At 39.9% G+C, this 19,709-nt stretch overlaps 1 protein-coding gene across 2 annotated transcripts in view; it reads right to left on the bottom strand.

The window, feature by feature from the left end:
• eml5 (EMAP like 5) overlaps positions 1–19,709 on the bottom strand; it is a 54,949-nt gene that overhangs the window by 11,401 nt on the left and 23,839 nt on the right. For both annotated transcript variants that reach the window (XM_084915055.1, XM_084915054.1), the window contains 13 exons: positions 18,185–18,285; positions 17,888–18,081; positions 17,225–17,336; positions 16,914–17,041; positions 13,568–13,709; positions 13,336–13,488; positions 7,316–7,447; positions 7,102–7,190; positions 4,838–5,014; positions 4,506–4,707; positions 4,291–4,417; positions 4,083–4,097; positions 1,594–1,602 (listed from right to left, as the gene is read on the bottom strand). In XM_084915055.1, coding sequence (XP_084771181.1) covers positions 1,594–1,602; positions 4,083–4,097; positions 4,291–4,417; positions 4,506–4,707; positions 4,838–5,014; positions 7,102–7,190; positions 7,316–7,447; positions 13,336–13,488; positions 13,568–13,709; positions 16,914–17,041; positions 17,225–17,336; positions 17,888–18,081; positions 18,185–18,285 — 1,581 coding nt within the window. The remainder of the gene's footprint in view (positions 1–1,593; positions 1,603–4,082; positions 4,098–4,290; positions 4,418–4,505; positions 4,708–4,837; positions 5,015–7,101; positions 7,191–7,315; positions 7,448–13,335; positions 13,489–13,567; positions 13,710–16,913; positions 17,042–17,224; positions 17,337–17,887; positions 18,082–18,184; positions 18,286–19,709) is intronic.

Consider the following 19,709-nt stretch of genomic DNA (forward strand, 5'->3'; position numbering starts at 1 on the left):
CATCACAATTCAAAAGTTATTGTAGTGCGTGAAGAAGAAGAACAGAATGAAAGCTATAAATTAAGTTAAAGAGGCTCACGACAGGTTTAGTATCCAGGACAAATGAACGTCTTGAACACCACCAAATGAAAGCAGAGAGTTCAGGAGTAATAAACATGTGCGGTCAGTAGTAACTACTGCCATAAAAAACATGAATATATATGAACGCAGTGGCATGACATCAATTCAGTGCATTGGTCATATTACTGATGTTACTTTAATAGTCATAGGAATGCCACCACTATGCTTCCATAATGTGGGACTAAACCAACAGTTAGACCTGTTCATTTTCATTATTTTGTGCATACAAAAGTTAGCACAATGAAGAATTGTTAAACCTTGCCTCGTTTGCCTCGAGCACACTTAGGTGACAGAATCATTTTTTAATGTAAGCGTGTGACAAAACAGAAATCGTTTCCTGGTTTAAATTTGGATGATTTCCCCTTCAGGATCATCTCTTCAGGCTTCTCTTGACAGCTTTCAGCTTGGCTGCTATTTTTAGATCTCTCTGAGGTCCTGTTCTGTCCCTCTTTTGTTCCCATGCGAAGTGTGCTGGATCTCCTCCAGTGTGCACAAAAGTTGCTTTGGAATCTGGGAAATGGGGTTGATGAGGCGAAAAGTTGTGTTGGCGTGACCAAAGCACAGTTCAGGTCAGGATGTCACTGCAACGATAGCCTCACCCTGGCAGACAAATTCATGTTGCACAACCCTGTGGGCGATGAAAACAACCAAACAAAACTCCAATAGAAAACTACTCATTTACAATTCAGCTCTTGTGTTTCTTTAAATCAGGGCTGTCAAACTCAATTCAGTCTCAATCTCAATGTCCCACCAAATCTTCTGTTTTTAATAAGTAACAGAATTCTAATAATGTTCACCTGGATCACAGCAAAGAGTTTAAAAAGCTGAAACACAAACCCAAATGAAAGACACAATTTACCCCACTCGGGCAAAATTTATAAATTTTTTTGCAAACTTTAAAGACTCCTGTTTAAACTAGATTAATGTCTGAAATATGGCAATTAAAATAAAAGCTATTTTAAAAATATATCTTAGTATAGTGCCCTTTTTGAGGTTTAGTGACTAAACAATAGCAGTATTTATTCACAGTTCAAACTATGGAAAAGTAAAGCTAGCATCCCACACAGGGAGCAGTGGTGTAATTAATGATGTTACTGCAGTTATCACACTTTGCAAAGCCATTCAATAGGCTGAATTAGACTCGTTGGTGAGCCAATATTAAAATATATTTGAAACCCCTGCTGTTAGGCTTCGCTTGAAATTCTGTGCAAGTTTGAGGTCAAGGGTAAGAGGCAAGAGGTCAGAGCAGGACCACCAACAATCCAAAAATAGCAGATTTCTACAAGCCAACTCCTGTAACTTTATATGAACAAACCGTAGTTAATGCAGGTCAGATTAGTTGTGCAAAAGAGGGCTGTGAAAGCACTTGAAAAAGACTGATAATATTTATTGTCTTTTAAATTTTCTCAAAAAGACCAGAAAAGTGATAGCGAAGAGAAAATGAAGAGTAGAAAAACACAGTGAGGCACTTACCTCGATCCTCTTCATGGCAGCAATGACAAAGAAAAAACAAGAGTTAGAAAAAAAGGTTTCCCACAGCGCTCACTGCTGCCAGGCGGACACGTGCAAAGCAACACCTCAGCCACTGAGGATATAAAATACAAGAGTCAGTGCCGCCGTGTAACCATGACAACCAAAGTCCATTTCTATGACAACCGCTGCCCAGAAGATGCTGCGTGGTTGGTTGCGTCAATGTCAAAAAAATAAATTAATCAATCAATCTGTGAAAGAACAAATCTGAAGCACCGACAGTCGGTGATGCATTCGAGATGTTTTATAATTGTGGGAAAGTTCATAATGCATGATCTGGAACAATAAGAAACTGATCGTCTAAAAGACTTTTTAAGGGATGATCATGTATAATGTTAATATTTCTTATCGCTCGATATCAGTATAATCCTCCCATTTCTCCCCGAGTCTCTGACTGTTAAAACGATTTAGTACTACTTGTTCAGATTCTGTTGCGATGACTACGAACGAGGACAGGACACTGCAGCAAAATAATTCAATGTCTTATTGAACTTTAAGCCCCATTTTTTCCTGGTAGTGAGAACGCCCAAAACAGGGATTTAATTTGTCCAGCTTTTTTCAAACATGAACTCCAGACAAGAACAAAAAATGAACACGACCATCAGTCGATGTGTTGTTTTTAATGTGATTCTTTCCAATTCTCTTGTGTTTCTCTGTCTTGCTTATGTCCCTTCTCTTGCACTCTTCTGTATTCCCTCATCTTTTTTTTTTTTTTTTTTTACCATGTTTGGTGTTTATGTTTAAGGAGCCCTACAAGGGACACCGGAGAAGGAAAAATTGAAGATATATTTTTGCAAGATCGCGCAAACGTTTTTCATTTAAGTCCATGCACTTTCAAATCAGTACTGAAACCTGGGAAATAACCACAGCGATGGAAGTCACACACCTGCGAGAGAGATTCAGAGATTTTTACTTTGAGCTTGGCATCAACTACTAAGACATTAACTCAGTGCTTTGCAGTTTTTTTCTCCAATGTCCCCTGCAGGGCTCTGTACATGTTCATGTCTCAGCAATACTTATAGCTGATTTTTTCACATGTCCTGCTTCAGTGTCCTTGGGCAAGATACCCAACCCAAGTTGGCTTCACTTCATCTGTATGAGTGTGCGTGTGTGTGTTAGAGTGCATAAGTCCATAGAAGAAAGCGCTGTAAGTACTGTGGCTTGTACTTAAAAGTGCTCAAGTGTTCAATTAGAGTAAAAGAGCACTTTATAAGTCCAAGTCATTTATCATTTTTGCTTTTAATTCCTGTTTTTTCCCTCTTTTATGACTGTGTGCCACACCTTATCGTCTTTACCTGTGTCTTGTTTCCTACCTGTGTCTGTCAGTCACCTGTGCATATAGTCCTACTTCATCCATCTTTGTCAAGCTTCTCTCTTTGTGCTTCTGATCCGTGTTTTGATCCCTGCTTGCATTAACATATTACCATATGAAGCCTGTTTCTTGTTCTTATCACCTTCTACTTTTGGGTCTTCTCACTAAGATTTTACAACTTCTGGAAACTGTTACTGGAGTGTGTCAAAGACAAGACAGATCTGCACTTTTTTTCACATTAAAGCGTTGCACTCAATCTGTACTCAGGAGCTGGTAGGTAAGATTGTTTCACATCCTTTCCTCCTGATTTTGTCATTTGTTTTCTTACATTAATTCTGACTTGGGAAAAGTTATTTATTTTGCACTCTATTTTCTTAAGGCTTCACTATAGTGACTCCCTCCTCACTCACCCGCCTACAATCAGTTCAGAATCAGCATCAAATCAATCTTTTGACTAGTTTTAACACTTTACCCCTACTCTGGCTTCTTTCCATTTTTAACATTTGTACATTTAACACATGTCTGTGTCGTACCCCAGGCTGCACAGCAGAAATGTTGAGATTCTCAGGTTCACAAGAGGAGCCACTCTAGATTCAAAGCTTAACTCTAAAGGTGATAATGCTTTGCTTGGATATAGCATGACCTGACTTGAAAGATAAGGTTTGCAGATTTTCCTCGAATCACTTCTTAAATCATATTTTTGTAGCACAGCTTTTATGTAATCCTATCTTTTCTTGTGTTTTTGCTTTTTAACTGTTGGTATTTTTTATAATGAAAATTTGATTTGTGCATTTTGCCATCCCCTTTTCCTTATATTAACATTTTAATTTGACCCTTTTGTGGCCTTAAAGATCGACTTCCTGTTTGAATGTGGTGTTCTGCTTTTTGCTTGTCTGTCAAAGTGAGTTTCAAAGAGTTTATAATCTTTATTTCAGAGCTGCTATATGAGTAAAGTTAATATTGTGCATCTCAGCTGGGTAATGTCTACAAAAACTAAGGGTTATGGTGCATGTGTGAAAACATGTAATGGGATCAAGGCTACACTTTCTTTTTTTTTTATTGCTATGTGCGTATGCTTATTGCTTTAGCAAAATCGCTCTATATAATTACAAGAACTTACCTGACTACCCCTTGTCTTCAAGTGGAATAAAATAATGGAGCAGGATAGTGACAGATGGACAGCCATTAAAGGAAAGAAGAGCAGAAAAGGCAGAGTTATTTCAAAAGGAAAGGGACAGGACAGGGCTGTGTGAAGAAGTCAGGTTTGGCTTTAGCTTGACACAAAAGCCTCGTTATTATTATTGTGTCACTGTTTCAGTGAGGAATACCTTTCATCCACAGAGGGCTCTTTCAGCTGCAAGTGGGGTTTCACGCCTGTCATTGGTCGCATGTTGGTGGATAAGGCCTTGATGGTGTAGTTGATTTCGTTCTCCCTCGTCACATCGCTGTCATAACCTGATGGGGCAAAAGGAAACTAGATTTTTCATTCGACAAGAGGATCACGTCTGACAAATAAAAATCTTAGAAGAACTTCATTTCTTGCCTCCATCGTCCTCGCTCTCAATATCCGACTCCTCGCTGTCACACTGTCTGATTTCCCGGTGGCCCTCGGGCTCGTGGGCCCAAATCATGAGGCACGTGTCACCCCCACCGACAGTCACCAAGAGGCTGTCGTCGTGGGTCCATCGCACATTAGTAACATGTGTGCTGTGGGCCACGTAGCGTTTGAACTTTGCATACTTCCCCTGGGGGAGAAGGATGCTATTTAACATTTGTGACATTAACACATAATTAACATAAAATTTGCACAACTTATAACTCGAGTCACGCGATGTTTAAACAAGATAATACGGAGAATTATGCACTGTGTCGAACCTTGACAGGATATCTGAAGAGCTTGATGTATCCTAGATCATCTCCTGTTGCTAGAACCTTCCTGTCATTACTAAGGCAGGCAGCGGTCACCTCAGTGACCTCGCTTATCACAGGCCAGATGCCCTCAACAGATGTTCCCAGGACACACGTCCATGTGCTCCAATCGATCTTCTCCACCTGAATAAAGCCAGGAAATAAGAAAACAAATGTCAAACTGGAAGGACATTAACATAGGTTAGAAATACAGTCTGAGGGTTTTACTCCAAGAAGCCTCACAGGTAAAACTGAAATATTATATTGAATTCTAAACCCTACAGAACCCCACACCATGCCTTTATTAGAAGATTCAACATTTGGAACCATCTGTAATCTTCAGTGGCTGGAGGAAAATAATTTATAATACACCAGCTGCCAAAGGAAATGATTTAAAATATAAGAATATATCTTTTGGATGAATAATTATGTGCTGCTTGGAAAAGCTTTTGCACAAGTTTTAGTGCACAGCTTAAAGTGGACCTATTATGGTCATTTATAGCTTTATATTTTTATTCCAGGACTCAAGCAGAGAAGCTCTGGGTGTATTTTATAATAAGCTTTGCTGCAGCACATTAGTTTACCCATGTAAAAACTCAAGCTGTGATACACTGCCCACTGCAAATAAAAGGTTTAAACAGCAGGCAGGTGGGGCTTCTTAAGCCTTATCGGCACTGACTGGTGTCATAAATTGTTAATAGTGGAAAAAAGTGTCTGAAACTGAGCATTTAGGGCAGTCTGAAGGTTGAGTTTTAGACTCACAGTAAGTTTCACTTAGAGACACGATTACCTAATTATTTGAAACTAGGGTCATATTTAATACGAGCATTCATCACTGCAGGATCGTCAAAGGATCATCATGTTGCCTTTAAACTACACATTGACATTGTCCTTTTTTTGCTAAAAGTTCTATCAGACGATGGGTTTCCTACCATCATCATTGTTTGGTCAGAGAGTATCGTATGGTTGGTGGAATTCACTCCCTAATATTTTATGCTTCATCTTACAACATAGTGTCTTGAGATAACTGCTGTAGTGAACTGGCACTACGTCAAAACACTGTATGTCTGTTAAATGTCAGGCTACAGCTGTAAGATGGTTAGCTTGCCTTAAAGGAAGAACTGGAAAAGTGGAAAATAGTTTAACAGACCTGGCTCAACTAGTTAGCTGCTTACACATGCTCCCAGTATATTTGCTAAGCTAAGCTATGCTAACTTCTGCTGGCTCCAGTATGGAGGAGGTGGTTGGTGACAGAATGCTGGCAAGAGTCCTGGCAATCACGGACAACGACTCCCACCCCCTTCATAACACACTGGACACACTGGCTGTTTCAGCAACACATTCCTTCAACCAGCTTTGTGAAGGAACAACACACGAGGTCGTTCCTTCCTGCTGCTATCAGACTCTTTAATTCTTCTAACTGGGTCAGACCTACCCATACTGAACAGGACTAAACACCCCTCACTGCACTCCATTACTTATTGTAAGCCACGATGTATATTTACACACCTGTGCACCTATAATATCCCAGACACATTTAATATTTGTCTTCTTTTATATTTATATTCATAGTTATAGTTGCCTGTTGTATGTAATTTCCATTTATTACGTTTCTCTGATCTGATTTTACACAAATTAATGTGATCATAACATCAGATTTTGGCATAAAGATGACATGCTATATTAAAATGACAAATTTAAATATTTAGTGAATAAACAGGAAATAAAATAGGACCACGAACAGAGCCTTGAGGCTCTCCACAGCACAAACTATCTCATCAATAGAAACAAAGAAATAGGCAAAAAAAACAAAAACAAAACACAAGCCAGGCAAGAGCAGACCTAACCTTTCAATTACAATCCTATAACTACTGTGGACTAACACTAGGAATGTTAGGGAATGACAGACAAATGGATCACAATGAGGTAAAATGAGAAGGGAGGACGTCTAATGCTCCACTGAGACATGACCTAGTGACATCTCTCATCTCTGACCTTTATTTTCTTAACGCTCCCTGTTTCTGTGTGCCCCACAAGAAGTGTGAATGTCACAATGTTTTAAAGTGACCCTAAACACTATCCCACTTCCACTGCCAAAATTAGAATGATACTGGTGAAAACTGGGCCGTCTTAATGCTTCACTGCCCTTCCCCAAGCCTCCTGTGATCCCGAGGGGAAAATGTGTGCCAACAGCACCATAACCATAGTTGTGCCTTTTCTTCACTGCTTACCTCTGTAGCTGGGATGGTCTGCCTTTTGCCTCGAGGAGCCTCGAAAAAAAACTGCTCCTTAGCACTCGTGTTGACTTGAAGTAGTTTTCCTGTTAATTAAAGAGCCCAGTGGGTATAGTGGTTAATATTTTTTAACAGCGAGATTTTGAATCTATAACTGGTTCCTAAACAGTCATTTGCAGAGATTTAGTGAGCATTTTAAGAACCTGCTTACCCCTCCGGTCCCAATCCAGATGGGTAATGTAGTTGAGGCATCCTTTGCACACTCCTACCCTTTTGCTGCTCATTACATTGTAAATATCCACAAAGCTGTCTCCTGATGCCACTGCAAGGTACTTCCCAGCTCCTGAGCCAATAAGAAAGGAGGATAAAAGTGCAAGTTAGTTTCAGTCCAGACTGAATTATCGCAAAAGTTGTCCCCTTGTGACCAAATCACTCTAACTTAGGTGATCACCTGACTTTTCATATAGCATCACAAGCACACTGTTAGAAAAAAAACATCTTAAAAAAACAGTAATATTCTGGCAGCTGGGGCGCCAAAATAATACCGTAAAATAACAGAAAATAACTTACTCATAAAAATACGGTTATTTCCAGTAATGAAAATACAGTTTGTTGTCCTAATTTTACATGGGATTTTGCCTTTTTCAAGTGCTTTTAAACATTAAATTAGGAACAATTTAATGTGATTAAACAATGAAATTACCTATAAACAAGGTCAATGAATGCGGCAATATGAATAATAATACTTAAATGTACAGAAATATACAGTTAACAGTTGGTTTAAATAACAACAATGAATTGCATTCATATCGCGCTTTTTGAGACCCTCAAAGCGCTTTACAATTCCACTTTACAATTCCACTTTATAATTCCCCTCTGGCCATCACCAGTAGGTGAAGTGTCTCGCCCAAGGACACAACGACCGAGAGTGTCCGAGCCGGGGCTCGAACCGGCAACCTTCTGATTACAAGGCGAACTGCCAACTCTTGAGCCACGATTGCCCTAAATAGCAATAATAATAATAATTATTTGATGTAAAAAAAGTTTATACGAATCATTTTATATATTTTTCCATAGCATTACATTTGAATTTGAGTGGTGTCCCAGAAACGATGTGGGCTTCATAGATAATTGGCAAACCTTCTGGAGGAAACCTGGTCTTGTTAGGAGAGACGGCATCCATCCCACTTTGGATGGAGCAGCTCTCATTTCTAGAAATATGGACAAATTTATTAAACCCCCCAAAATATGACTATCCAGAGTTGGGACCAGGAAGCAGAGTTGCAGTCTTACACGCCTCTCTGCAGCTTCTCTCCTCCTGCTACCCCCCCAAAAACCCATCTCCATAGAGACTGTGTCAGCTTCCAAAAAGACAAAAAACAAACTAAAAACCAGCAACAAACAACTTAAACATAAACAATCAAAAAGAAAGAACAATACAGTATCCACATCTGAACCAAAGAGTAAAACAGTGAAATGTGGATTATTAAATATTAGGTCTCTCTCCTCCAAGTCTCTGTTAGTACATGACTTAATAATTGATCAACAAATTGATTTACTCTGCCTTACAGAAACCTGGTTGCAGCAGGATGATTATGTTAGTTTAAATGAATCAACACCCCCGAGTCATTCTAACTACCAGAAACCTCGAAGCACAGGCCGAGGGGGCGGTGTGGCAGCAATTTTTCACACCAGCCTATTAATTAATGAAAGACCAAGACAGACTTTTAATTCATTTGAAAGCCTGATGCTTAACATTGTCCACCCCAGCTGTGAAACTCAGAAACCAGTCTTACTTGTTATCATCTATCGTCCACCTGGGCCTTACACAGAGTTTCTGTCTGATTTCTCAGACTTTATATCTAATTTAGTTCTGAGCTCAAATAAAATAATTATTGTGGGTGATTTTAACATCCATGTAGATGCTAAAAATGACAGCCTCAACATGGCATTTAGTCTGTTATTAGACTCAATTGGCTTCTCTCAAAATGTAAAAGAACCCACCCACCACTTTAATCACACTCTAGATCTTGTTTTAACATATGGCATAGAAACTGAACATTTAACAGTGTTTCCTGAAAACCCTCTCCTGTCTGATCATTTCCTGATAACATTTACATTTACAATAATTGATTACACAGCGGTGGAGAGTAGATTTTATCAAAGTAGATGTCTTTCTGAAAGCGCTGTAACTAAGTTTAAGAATATAATCCACCCACTGTTATCATCTTCAATGCCCTGTACCAACACAGAGCAGAGCAGCTATCTGAACGCTACCCCAACAGAGGTCGATTATCTTGTTAATAATTTCACCTCCTCACTACGTACGACTCTGGATACTGTAGCTCCAGTGAAAACTAAGGTCTCTAATCAGAAGTACCTGACTCCGTGGTATAATTCTCAAACACGTACCCTAAAGCAGATGACTCATAATCTGGAGAGGAAATGGCGTGTCACAAATTTAGAGGATCATCATTTAGCCTGGAGAAATAGTTTGCTGCTTTATAAGAAAGCCCTCCGCAAAACCAGAACATCTTACTATTCATCACTGATTGAAGAAAATAAGAACAACCCCAGGTTTCTCTTCAGCTCTGTAGCCAGGCTGACAAACAGTCAGAGCTCTGTTGAGCCAACCATCCCTTTAACGTTAACTAGTAATGACTTCATGAACTTCTTCACAAATAAAATTTTTATCATTAGAGAAAAAATTACCAGTAATCATCCCACAGATGTAATATTATCTACAGCTACTCTTAGTACCATTGATGTTAAGTTAGACTCTTTTTCTCCAATTGATCTTTCTGAGTTAACTTCAATAATTACTTCCTCCAAACCATCAACGTGTCTTTTAGACCCCATTCCTACAAAACTGCTCAAAGAAGTCCTGCCATTAATTAATTCTTCGATCTTAAATATGATCAACCTACCTCTAATAATCGGCTATGTACCACAGGCCTTCAAGCTGGCTGTAGTTAAACCTTTACTCAAAAAGCCATCTCTAGACCCAGCAGTCTTAGCTAATTATAGGCCAATCTCCAACCTTCCTTTCATATCAAAAATCCTTGAAAGAGTAGTTGTCAAACAGCTAACAGATCATCTGCAGAGGAATGGTTTATTTGAAGAGTTTCAGTCAGGTTTCAGAGCTCATCACAGCACAGAAACAGCTTTAGTGAAGGTTACAAATGATCTTCTTATGGCCTCTGACAGTGGACTCATCTCTGTGCTTGTCCTGCTAGACCTCAGTGCAGCGTTCGATACTGTCGACCATAATATCCTATTAGAGCGATTAGAACATGCTGTAGGTATTACAGGTACTGCACTGCAGTGGTCTGTATCATATCTATCTAATAGACTCCAATTTGTGCATGTAAATGGAGAGTCCTCTTCACACACTGAGGTTAATTATGGAGTTCCACAGGGTTCAGTGCTAGGACCAATTCTGTTTACATTATACATGCTTCCCTTAGGCAGCATCATTAGAAGACATAGCATACATTTTCACTGCTATGCAGATGACACCCAGCTCTATCTGTCCATGAAGCCAGATAACACACACCAATTAGTTAAACTGCAGGAATGTCTTAAAGACATAAAGACCTGGATGGCCGCTAACTTTCTGCTTCTTAATTCAGATAAAACTGAGGTCATTGTACTCGGCCCTGAAAATCTTAGAAATATGGTATCTAACCAGATTCATACTCTGGATGGCATTACCTTGGCCTCCAGTAACGCTGTGAGGAACCTTGGAGTCATTTTTGACCAGGACATGTCCTTCAACGCACATATTAAACAAATATGTAAGACTGCTTTCTTCCATTTGCGCAACATCTCTAAAATTAGAAATATCCTGTCTCAGAGTGACGCTGAAAAACTAGTTCATGCATTTATTACTTCCAGGCTGGACGACTGTAATTCATTATTATCAGGATGTCCAAAAAACTCACTGAAAAGCCTTCAGCTAATCCAAAATGCTGCAGCAAGAGTACTGACAGGGACTAGAAGGAGAGAGCATATTTCTCCTGTTTTGGCTTCCCTTCATTGGCTTCCTGTTAAATCCAGAATTGAATTCAAAATCCTGCTCCTCACATACAAGGTCTTAAATAATCAGGCCCCATCTTATCTTAGTGACCTTGTAGTACCATATCACCCTATTAGAGCACTTCGCTCTCGCTCTGCAGGCCTACTTGTTGTTCCTAGAGTATTTAAAAGTAGAATGGGAGGCAGAGCCTTCAGTTTTCAGGCCCCTCTTCTGTGGAACCAGCTTCCAGTTTGGATTCGGGAGACAGACACTATCTCTACTTTTAAGATTAGGCTTAAAACTTTTCTTTTTGCTAAAGCATATAGTTAGGGCTGGACCAGGTGACCCTGAATCCTCCCTTAGTTATGCTGCAATAGACGTAGGCTGCCGGGGGATTCCCATGATGCATTGAGTTTTTCCTTTCCAGTCACCTTTCTCACTCACTATGTATTAATAGACCTCTCTGCATTGAATCATATCTGTTATTAACCTCTGTCTCTCTTCCACAGCATGTCTTTATCCTGTCTTCCTTCTCTCACCCCAACCGGTCGCAGCAGATGGCCGCCCCTCCCTGAGCCTGGTTCTGCCGGAGGTTTCTTCCTGTTAAAAGGGAGTTTTTCCTTCCCACTGTCGCCAAAGTGCTTGCTCATAGGGGGTCATATGATTGTTGGGTTTTTCTCTGTATCTATGAAGCGCCTTGAGGCGACTTTTGTTGTGATTTGGCGCTATATAAATAAAATTGAATTGAATTGAATTGAATTTAACAGTTCAATCTTTCAAATAACGGACAAATATTTGTGAAATTATGATACCTTTGTGAATGTATTTTAACAATCTAAATATGCATATGTATAGACAAATACATTTAAAAAACAAGAAAATTATGTTTTATTACATTACAGTGATTTTACGTTAATTTACATTTGAAATGTGATATCACAGTCTATTGATGTAAATTTAATGATATTCTAGAAGAACGGAACAAAACTGTAAAATACACAGTAAAATACTTCTATATTAGAATTTTTTTTTTACAGTGCAGGTGAATAATGTACATATGGCATATAAATAAACAATAACACGGCCCCTTAGTCTCCCTACCTTGTCTTCTCTTCTAGTCCCACAAAGAAAATATTGGATTACCTCAAAGTCTAGATTTCCATAATTCTTCTTTACTTGAGCAGAAGTACAGATACTTATGTTAAAAAATACTATCTAAAAGAAGTAGTGATTCAACTTCTTTAACTCAAGTAAAAGTGAAAAAGTACAGGCCCTGTAATAAAAGTAAGAAAGTAAGACGTAGCTCTTTGGAGAACATTTCTACCAGTTATTTTTGTGCATTTCTAAATTCTAATGACTGCACAGTTACGCATAACATAAGCTGAGATAAAGAATGAGAATTTTAAAAATTTTCTGTGACTTTGTATCAACACCTAAACAGGAAAATGAGTACAGCCAGGGGTTAAAGCCACAAGTCAGATGGGGGAACCCTAAGATTGTTCGAAGTGGCTCAGCGTGGGGAATTAAAATCACTCACAATAATTTCTATTGACAGCTCCAGCAGATTTTCTTTGTGCACAGGCTGTGATCAGCTGACCTGCTGCAGCAGCTGCTACTGTGAGGTTTACTGCTCTTTGTGGATTTACACAACTGAATTTAACAAGAAGTAAGCAGATGTTTCATTATTCATCTTGGCTGATTTCCATCCCCTACACTGACAGTATGCTGTTTAGAATGGCAATTTGGAGTCTCTGGTAGGGCTACATACTTGAAAAAATAATAGCATAATTAAGGACTACAAACTATTACTACACAACTTTGTATAATGCCTTCTAATCTAAGGAAGGCACTCTCAGTAAAGAATGGGTGTTGGGTAGAGAAACAGGATCCCTTGCATTGTAGATTAAGGTTAAGTGTCCAAGAGAAAGAGAGTTTAGTTTCTTGCTCTCACTTTGTCCACCCCCACTGTTTCTCATTCCTCTCTTGCTGTTTCTCTGTCTGGCCTTATTACAGAAAGCCATTAATTTGGGTCATGCCTGCAGCAATATCTCTCCGACTCACAGCGGGAGGAAAATATATACACCAGCTGAAATACTGCACAGCATCCTACGTACTGTAAACTCAGATGCTTTGGAGGGCACATGGCTTTTAGAGGTCTATTTTCTTCTCAGAGTTTTGTACCGGTGAGGAAATGCGGAGGTGAGCAGACAGACCTGGAGAGAATCTGATATCTGAGATGATGTCCTTGCGGTGGTGGAAGGACACCAGGTCCTCCAGGGTGTCTGCGTTCACAATAATGAAACTGCCGTCGTTCAGGCCCACCGCTAAAGCTTTGCCATCAGGGGAGAAGCAGCAGCAACGGCCGCCTGCGGAGGACAAGGTGTCTGTTAAATGCCTGGGACGATCCACTTCCTGTTATCAGTTAGCTTTTCAACAGTGACTCACCTTTCCTGAGTTTGCGTACAGCCAACATGCAGTGGCTCGGGGACAGGTCCCATATGCGCAGGGTTTTGTCATCGCTGACGGTAGCACAGAGAGGGAGATGGGGATGAGTAGCCAGGCCCCACACTTCACCCTCCATGTGACCCTGCCAATACACAAAAGCAGAAATATTTGATTAATGTGATCAACACACTTTTACAACAGGTGATGGAGGAAAAAAAAGTTGAAAAATGATTCAACATGAATATATATACATATTTTTTGTGTCTGATTTTGTGTTTTTTATTCCCTGTTTCTGTGTTGACTTAATTTATTTTTCTCTTTGCGTTTTCTTAATTCTGAAGGCTCACCTCATACATCTTTTTTGCCTTACCTCCCTCCTGCGTATTCCTTCTGAGCTCTTTAGCACTGATTTGATCAAACTTGATTTTTCTTAAGGGAGCACTTTTTCTTTATCGTATTCTGTGAATCAGTAAATATAATTTCACTTAATATTGGTCCACTCTGTCTCATTTTGTGTCTGCTTATGGGTACACTGGCTATAAAATTAAACAAGGGGTCCTCATTAACTCAGAACTATTTTAGTCATTTATGACTAAATATTATACACAAAAAAAACTTTTTACAATGGCTTTACAGTTTCCATTATGTGTGATAAATATTCTATTGTAATTCATCATATCCCTGTGGGAATCAATATCTACATTAGGACTTGATGTTGATATTCTAAGCCTGCACCATGCTTCACTACAAAACACTACAATGCAGTGATCAGAAGTGAAAAATCAAAGCCTATGATGTTAAAAGAGACACTTAAACATAGAGAAATAAAGAGACACTTTTTATTTAGAGCATCGACTCAGTTAAACTGCTGGGATATTGATCTGGTCAGTTAAATAACAGAGTGGGTTATTATTCTGCTGCTTTGGTGTTAATGAAATTAACAACCCTCCAAACAGGAATGGTTTTACAGGTGGAGGCCACGGATATTTTCCCCCTCCTCATCTTTTCTGTCTGTTTTTTTTTTCTTACTAGTTTTGCATTTGGCCAAGGTCAGTGTCACTACTGGTAGCATGAGACAATACCTGGACTCTACAGAGGTCGCACAAGTAATCCAGCTCCTCCAGGATGGCACATCAATTCGTGCCCTTGCCCAAAGGTTTGCTGTGTCACCCAGCAGAGTCTCAAGTGTACTGAGTAGACTCCAGGAGACAGGCAGTCACTTTAGGAGAGCCGGGCAGGGCCGTAGAAAGTATTTAACATATTAGCAGGACCAGTATCTGCTCCTTTAAAGGTACATGATGAAAACTGCCAGAGCCCTGCTGACCACCAGCAGGAAACTGGTGTGAATGTCTCTGACCGAATAATCAGAAACAGACTTCATCAGGGTGGCCTAAGGGCCCGCCATCCACAGTGGGGCCTATGTCCACTGCACGGCAAAATGGAGCCCGACTGGCATTTACCATACAACACCAGAATAAGCAGGTCCACCACTGATACAGTATGCTTTTCACAGAAGAGAGCAGGTTCTCCCTGAACACATTTGACAGACGTGAAAGAGCCTGGAGGAGCCATGGAGAATGTTATGCTGCCTGTAACATCATTCAACACAACCAGTTTGGTGGTGGGTCAGTCTGGAATGGTCTTTGGGGGGGGGCACAGAGCTCTCCTCTGCACCTCAGACTGTCCAGGGGCTCCGTGATGGACTGGTCCATGCCCCAACATTGTCAGGCATGCATTAAAGCATGCGGCGGCCATACAAACAACTGATTATTTTGAGTTGCTGCAATTAAATTTTGATAAAATGGACAAGCCTGGTGCAACATCTTTTTGCTTTGATTTTCGGGGTATCTTTCCATTCAGCACTCTGTAGGTTTAAAATTGTCATTGCAGTAAATTGATGTGGCTTCCTTTAAATCCCAACATCCAGACCATATCAGTATAGACATCCAGGATGATTTTTTTTCCAGAGATCTGATGTGTTTTTGAAGTGTTCCTTTAATTTTTTTTGAGCAGTGTTTATTTGATGTCAGCAATAAACAAGAAAACCACTTGCACACACATAAATCGTTGTATTCTTTCTTTACTGCCTATACCAGGGGTGGGCAACTCCAGGCCTCGAGGGCCGGTGTCCCTGCAGGTTTTAGATGTGTCCTTGAACCAACACAGCTGATTTAAATGGCTAAATTAGCTCCTCAACATGTCCTGAAGTTCTCCAGAGGCCTGGTAACGAACTAATCATGTGATTCAGGTGTGTTGACCCAAGGTGAGATCTAAAACCTGCAGGACACCGGCCCTCGAGGCCTGGAATTGCCCACCTCTGGCCTATATCAGAATCAGAATCAGAATCAGAATACTTTATTGATCCCTGGGGGAAATTATTTTTTGTTACAGTGCTCCATTGTAAACCAACATAAACCAACATTAAGACAAGACAGACAATACGCTAACTAAGAATAGTACAATATATACATATATATATATACATAAGTCACTCACACACACATACATACCAGTATTCATGGAGTTTCTGCTCATCTAACACAGTTAACCTCATTAACTTGTAGAATAAACCGTCCCCGTTCATTCTCGTCAATTGATCGCTTCTTGTGCGATCTAAAGGGCAATCAATAGCATTTGCTCCATCTGCCTAAAATCAAGGCAGATGAGGAGAAATTGCAGGAGCACTTAACCAAATTAACAATCTCCCACTGAGTGCCAGTAATTCATCAGCATTTACAACTATTTCCTCTGTGAATCGGCATTAGTAAGTTTGCATGTTTTAGACAATTAACCATACTATAATATGCATCTATTACTGCAGACTAGTTTACAAAGTGTAACATATTGTGACAATCTTTATTTAGATTTTTGCACCCATAAAGAGGCACTTTCACATCAACCTTAATGCCTGTTAAGATAGAGTGAAACATGCCATCAGTTCTCACACACATTACCTTAGACTAATCCTTCCACCAGCTTCCTAAAAGACCATTCATTTTTGGTCCAGTAATTCAATTTAGGCGCCATGCTGAAAATTAACCCGCACAGATGAGTAATCTATGGCACCAGTATTATGTTGTTAAGAACGCTTCAACAATAAGGAAAATGTATTACAGTACAATCCTCATCATGCATCCGCTTTCTATCTGTGAAATAAAGCACATATTCCACCTTTGAAATCTTTACTGACTCAGAAGACATTCGACTCCACTACTTGTGTCAAGTTGAAGACTTCCAGCTCATCATATTGCAGAGAAACTAGCATCCTCCTGAATATCTTGATTGCGCTGGTACAGGCTGAAGCTGATGACTGCGTATGTTATTCGCTATGTGATTTTTTTCTTACCTGGACGAGCAGAGTGATGGGACCACTCTTGTCCACCTCCAAGATCTCGCCGTTCTTGGTTCCCACTAGGATGTGGCCATGGCCAAGAGATATGGCACGTATGGAGGGATTGTCCTCCAAGAGCAACCCTGCAGTCAGTGAAATAAAGAATGAAGTCACAAAGACCTTAGCAGGGACCAGGCTACAGGATGCAATCTTCATTTCAGTTAAACGCATTGAATGTTTTAAATGGATTTGCATTACATAATGGCTAGACAAACACGATCCAAGGGCAGCAGCAGACAGTTGAGAACAGGGTAACCTTTTTTTACCTTTGGAGCCTGGAGCTAGGACTGCTCTCTTGATGGCATAGGTTTTGAGGCATCTCTCGAAAGTGTCATCCCACAGCGCTACAATACCATCCTTTCCACCAGTCACAAATCCCTACGGGGCCAAAATATTGTAACATGTAAAGGTGCAATGATCTCTAAAATGAGATCTAAACAGATCTAACTGGGAACTCTAATATCATATTTCAAAGGGGATCTATTGTGCTTGCTTCCAACTGCATGATTTTATTCTTGGACACTGAGTAACTCCTAATTTACCTTGGTGTCTTGGCCCAGGCCTTAAGTCCATTCAATTGTATGAAAGCATATCTTTTAACTCCCTCCCTCACCATTGAAGGCAACTTTCTTCTAATCTACAGCGCATACTCAGAGCCAGAGCTGTGTGCCTGAGATGAGCATATTAAAAATATCTGCTCTCACTGACATCTCAACAAATATCAGCAGACTGAAGCTTGAGGTTTGAGCTGAGGGATTACTTTCACATAATACTGAAGTTTAAAATGGACATTCACCATAAAATAAGAAAAAGCACAACAGGATCCCTTTAAAATGACGACAGAAGAACAATATCTAATGATCTGCAAGTTAAAGAAAAAACTTCGCCTGATAAGGGGAAGAGCCTTTCCTCCTGGATTTGTGTTATACCTTTTCTAGAGCGTGCATACTGAAAACAGGTCCGTCGTGGGCTTTGACAGTCTTCATCAGGAACATGTCCCTCCAGATACAAATGTCCCCTGTGCATGTGCCTGAAAACACCATCTCCTCTGACCAGCCATACACGGCACACATCATAGTCTCCGTCTTCCCCATGTTTCCCTTGCGCCCAATTAGACCACCACCTGAAAGAGACCCAGACAGTCACGATGAGATGTGTCACGGCTGAGCCACAGTTCTGCTTTTTAGAGGCTGTTCTGCTAGTCAACAGTGAAATGCAGGTCTTACCAGCTTTATGCCAAAACTTCATATGTTTCACACCAGCTGTGATGAGCTTGTCAGGAAGGTAGGGATTTATTTTGACAACAAATATCTTGTCCTTGCTTCCCCTGAAAAACAACATTTTAAAATGTCAACACAAACTTTTAATTTGCAAGTTTTTTTACACTGCTGCAAAATTAAAATGCTTATATCTAGATCACAAGATAAATAACATTTCATTTGTGTAGTTACATGTAATGTGTGTTACGTCATTATGCACTATGTGGACAAACATTTTAGGCTGCATACATATTCCACTTATAGAAGCTGCTCAGTCATTGAAAGCATGCCATGAAGCTCCTAACACACAGTTTCTGTGCTGATGTTAATACAACAGGAGATTTGGAGCTCTGTAGTTACTGACTCAGCAGTAGCGTCGGCTACTTCTATGCAATATGCCCCTCAGCACTCGGTGAACCCGCTCTGTAACTTTACAAGGTCTGCCAGTTAGTGGATGAGATGCTGTGGCTCTTAAACGCTTACACTTCTCAATAACACCACTTACAGTGGAAGAAACGAAAAACATTCACAAACTGACTCGTTGTAGTGACATACATCAATGTCAGGCATGGATTCACTTCTTTAGAGCGATCCATTCTCTCACAAGTCAAGGCAGACTGCATGGCTAGGTGGTTTATTTTATTCACTTGAATTCAAAGATTAAAAGGTGTGGCCCTGTAGTTTTGTCTAGTGTAATTCAAGAGGCTCTGCAGGAGACTGGGGACCTATCCAGGGTGTATCCCACCTTTTGTCTTGTGACAGCTGAAGGAGGTTGCAGCCCCCCTATGATCCTAAATTTGGATTAGTGGTTAAAAAATTGGATGAATGCAGTATTCCTCTATTGGATCCATTAAAAAAATATGTTCTGAAAAAGATGTTATGATTTTTATGAGGAAACATCAACTACTTTAAAAATATGAGCAAAATGAGACACCATAATGTTACCGATCTAAGAAACAAAGCTCTCTTTATCTTTAATTAAAAGTAAAAATGAAAACCAAGAGTGACAAAATATGTTTAACAGAGATAATTTAGAAAAAAGAAAAACTAACTGAAAAGTGTTGTGTACTTACAAATCTCACTAAAACAAAAACACACAGAAAATGTATTTAATTTTAGTCTTGATCAAATTTAGTCAACACAGCTACCCTGAGGAAGCTGTGGTGCATGTTTTTTGACAGAGATGATTACATAAGGGTGTGCCAACTGTTTCTATTGTTGCATCTTATTATTGTGCTGCTCTGAACTTCTTAAATCTCGCTGCTGACAAACATCGCCCATACAATTACACTGTAATAAAGAAAAGCTAACAGTGAAACTAATAAAAGCACCCTCTTTAGGCTCTCCATCCCATACCCCCTCTGCCAGCTGAGGCTGAGGCAGCGGTGCTGTACAAGCCAGGCTCTGTCAAGCCCCATTTCTCTTTGTCCACCTCACTGTATTTCCCACCAGTGTCTATAAAAGAGATTAGGCTGCTCTAGCTGTCCCTAAG

This window comes from Perissodus microlepis, chromosome 19, assembly GCF_051167445.1.
Source record: "Perissodus microlepis isolate ML-2025 ecotype Zambia chromosome 19, ASM5116744v1, whole genome shotgun sequence".
In the NCBI taxonomy this organism is placed as follows: domain Eukaryota; kingdom Metazoa; phylum Chordata; class Actinopteri; order Cichliformes; family Cichlidae; genus Perissodus; species Perissodus microlepis.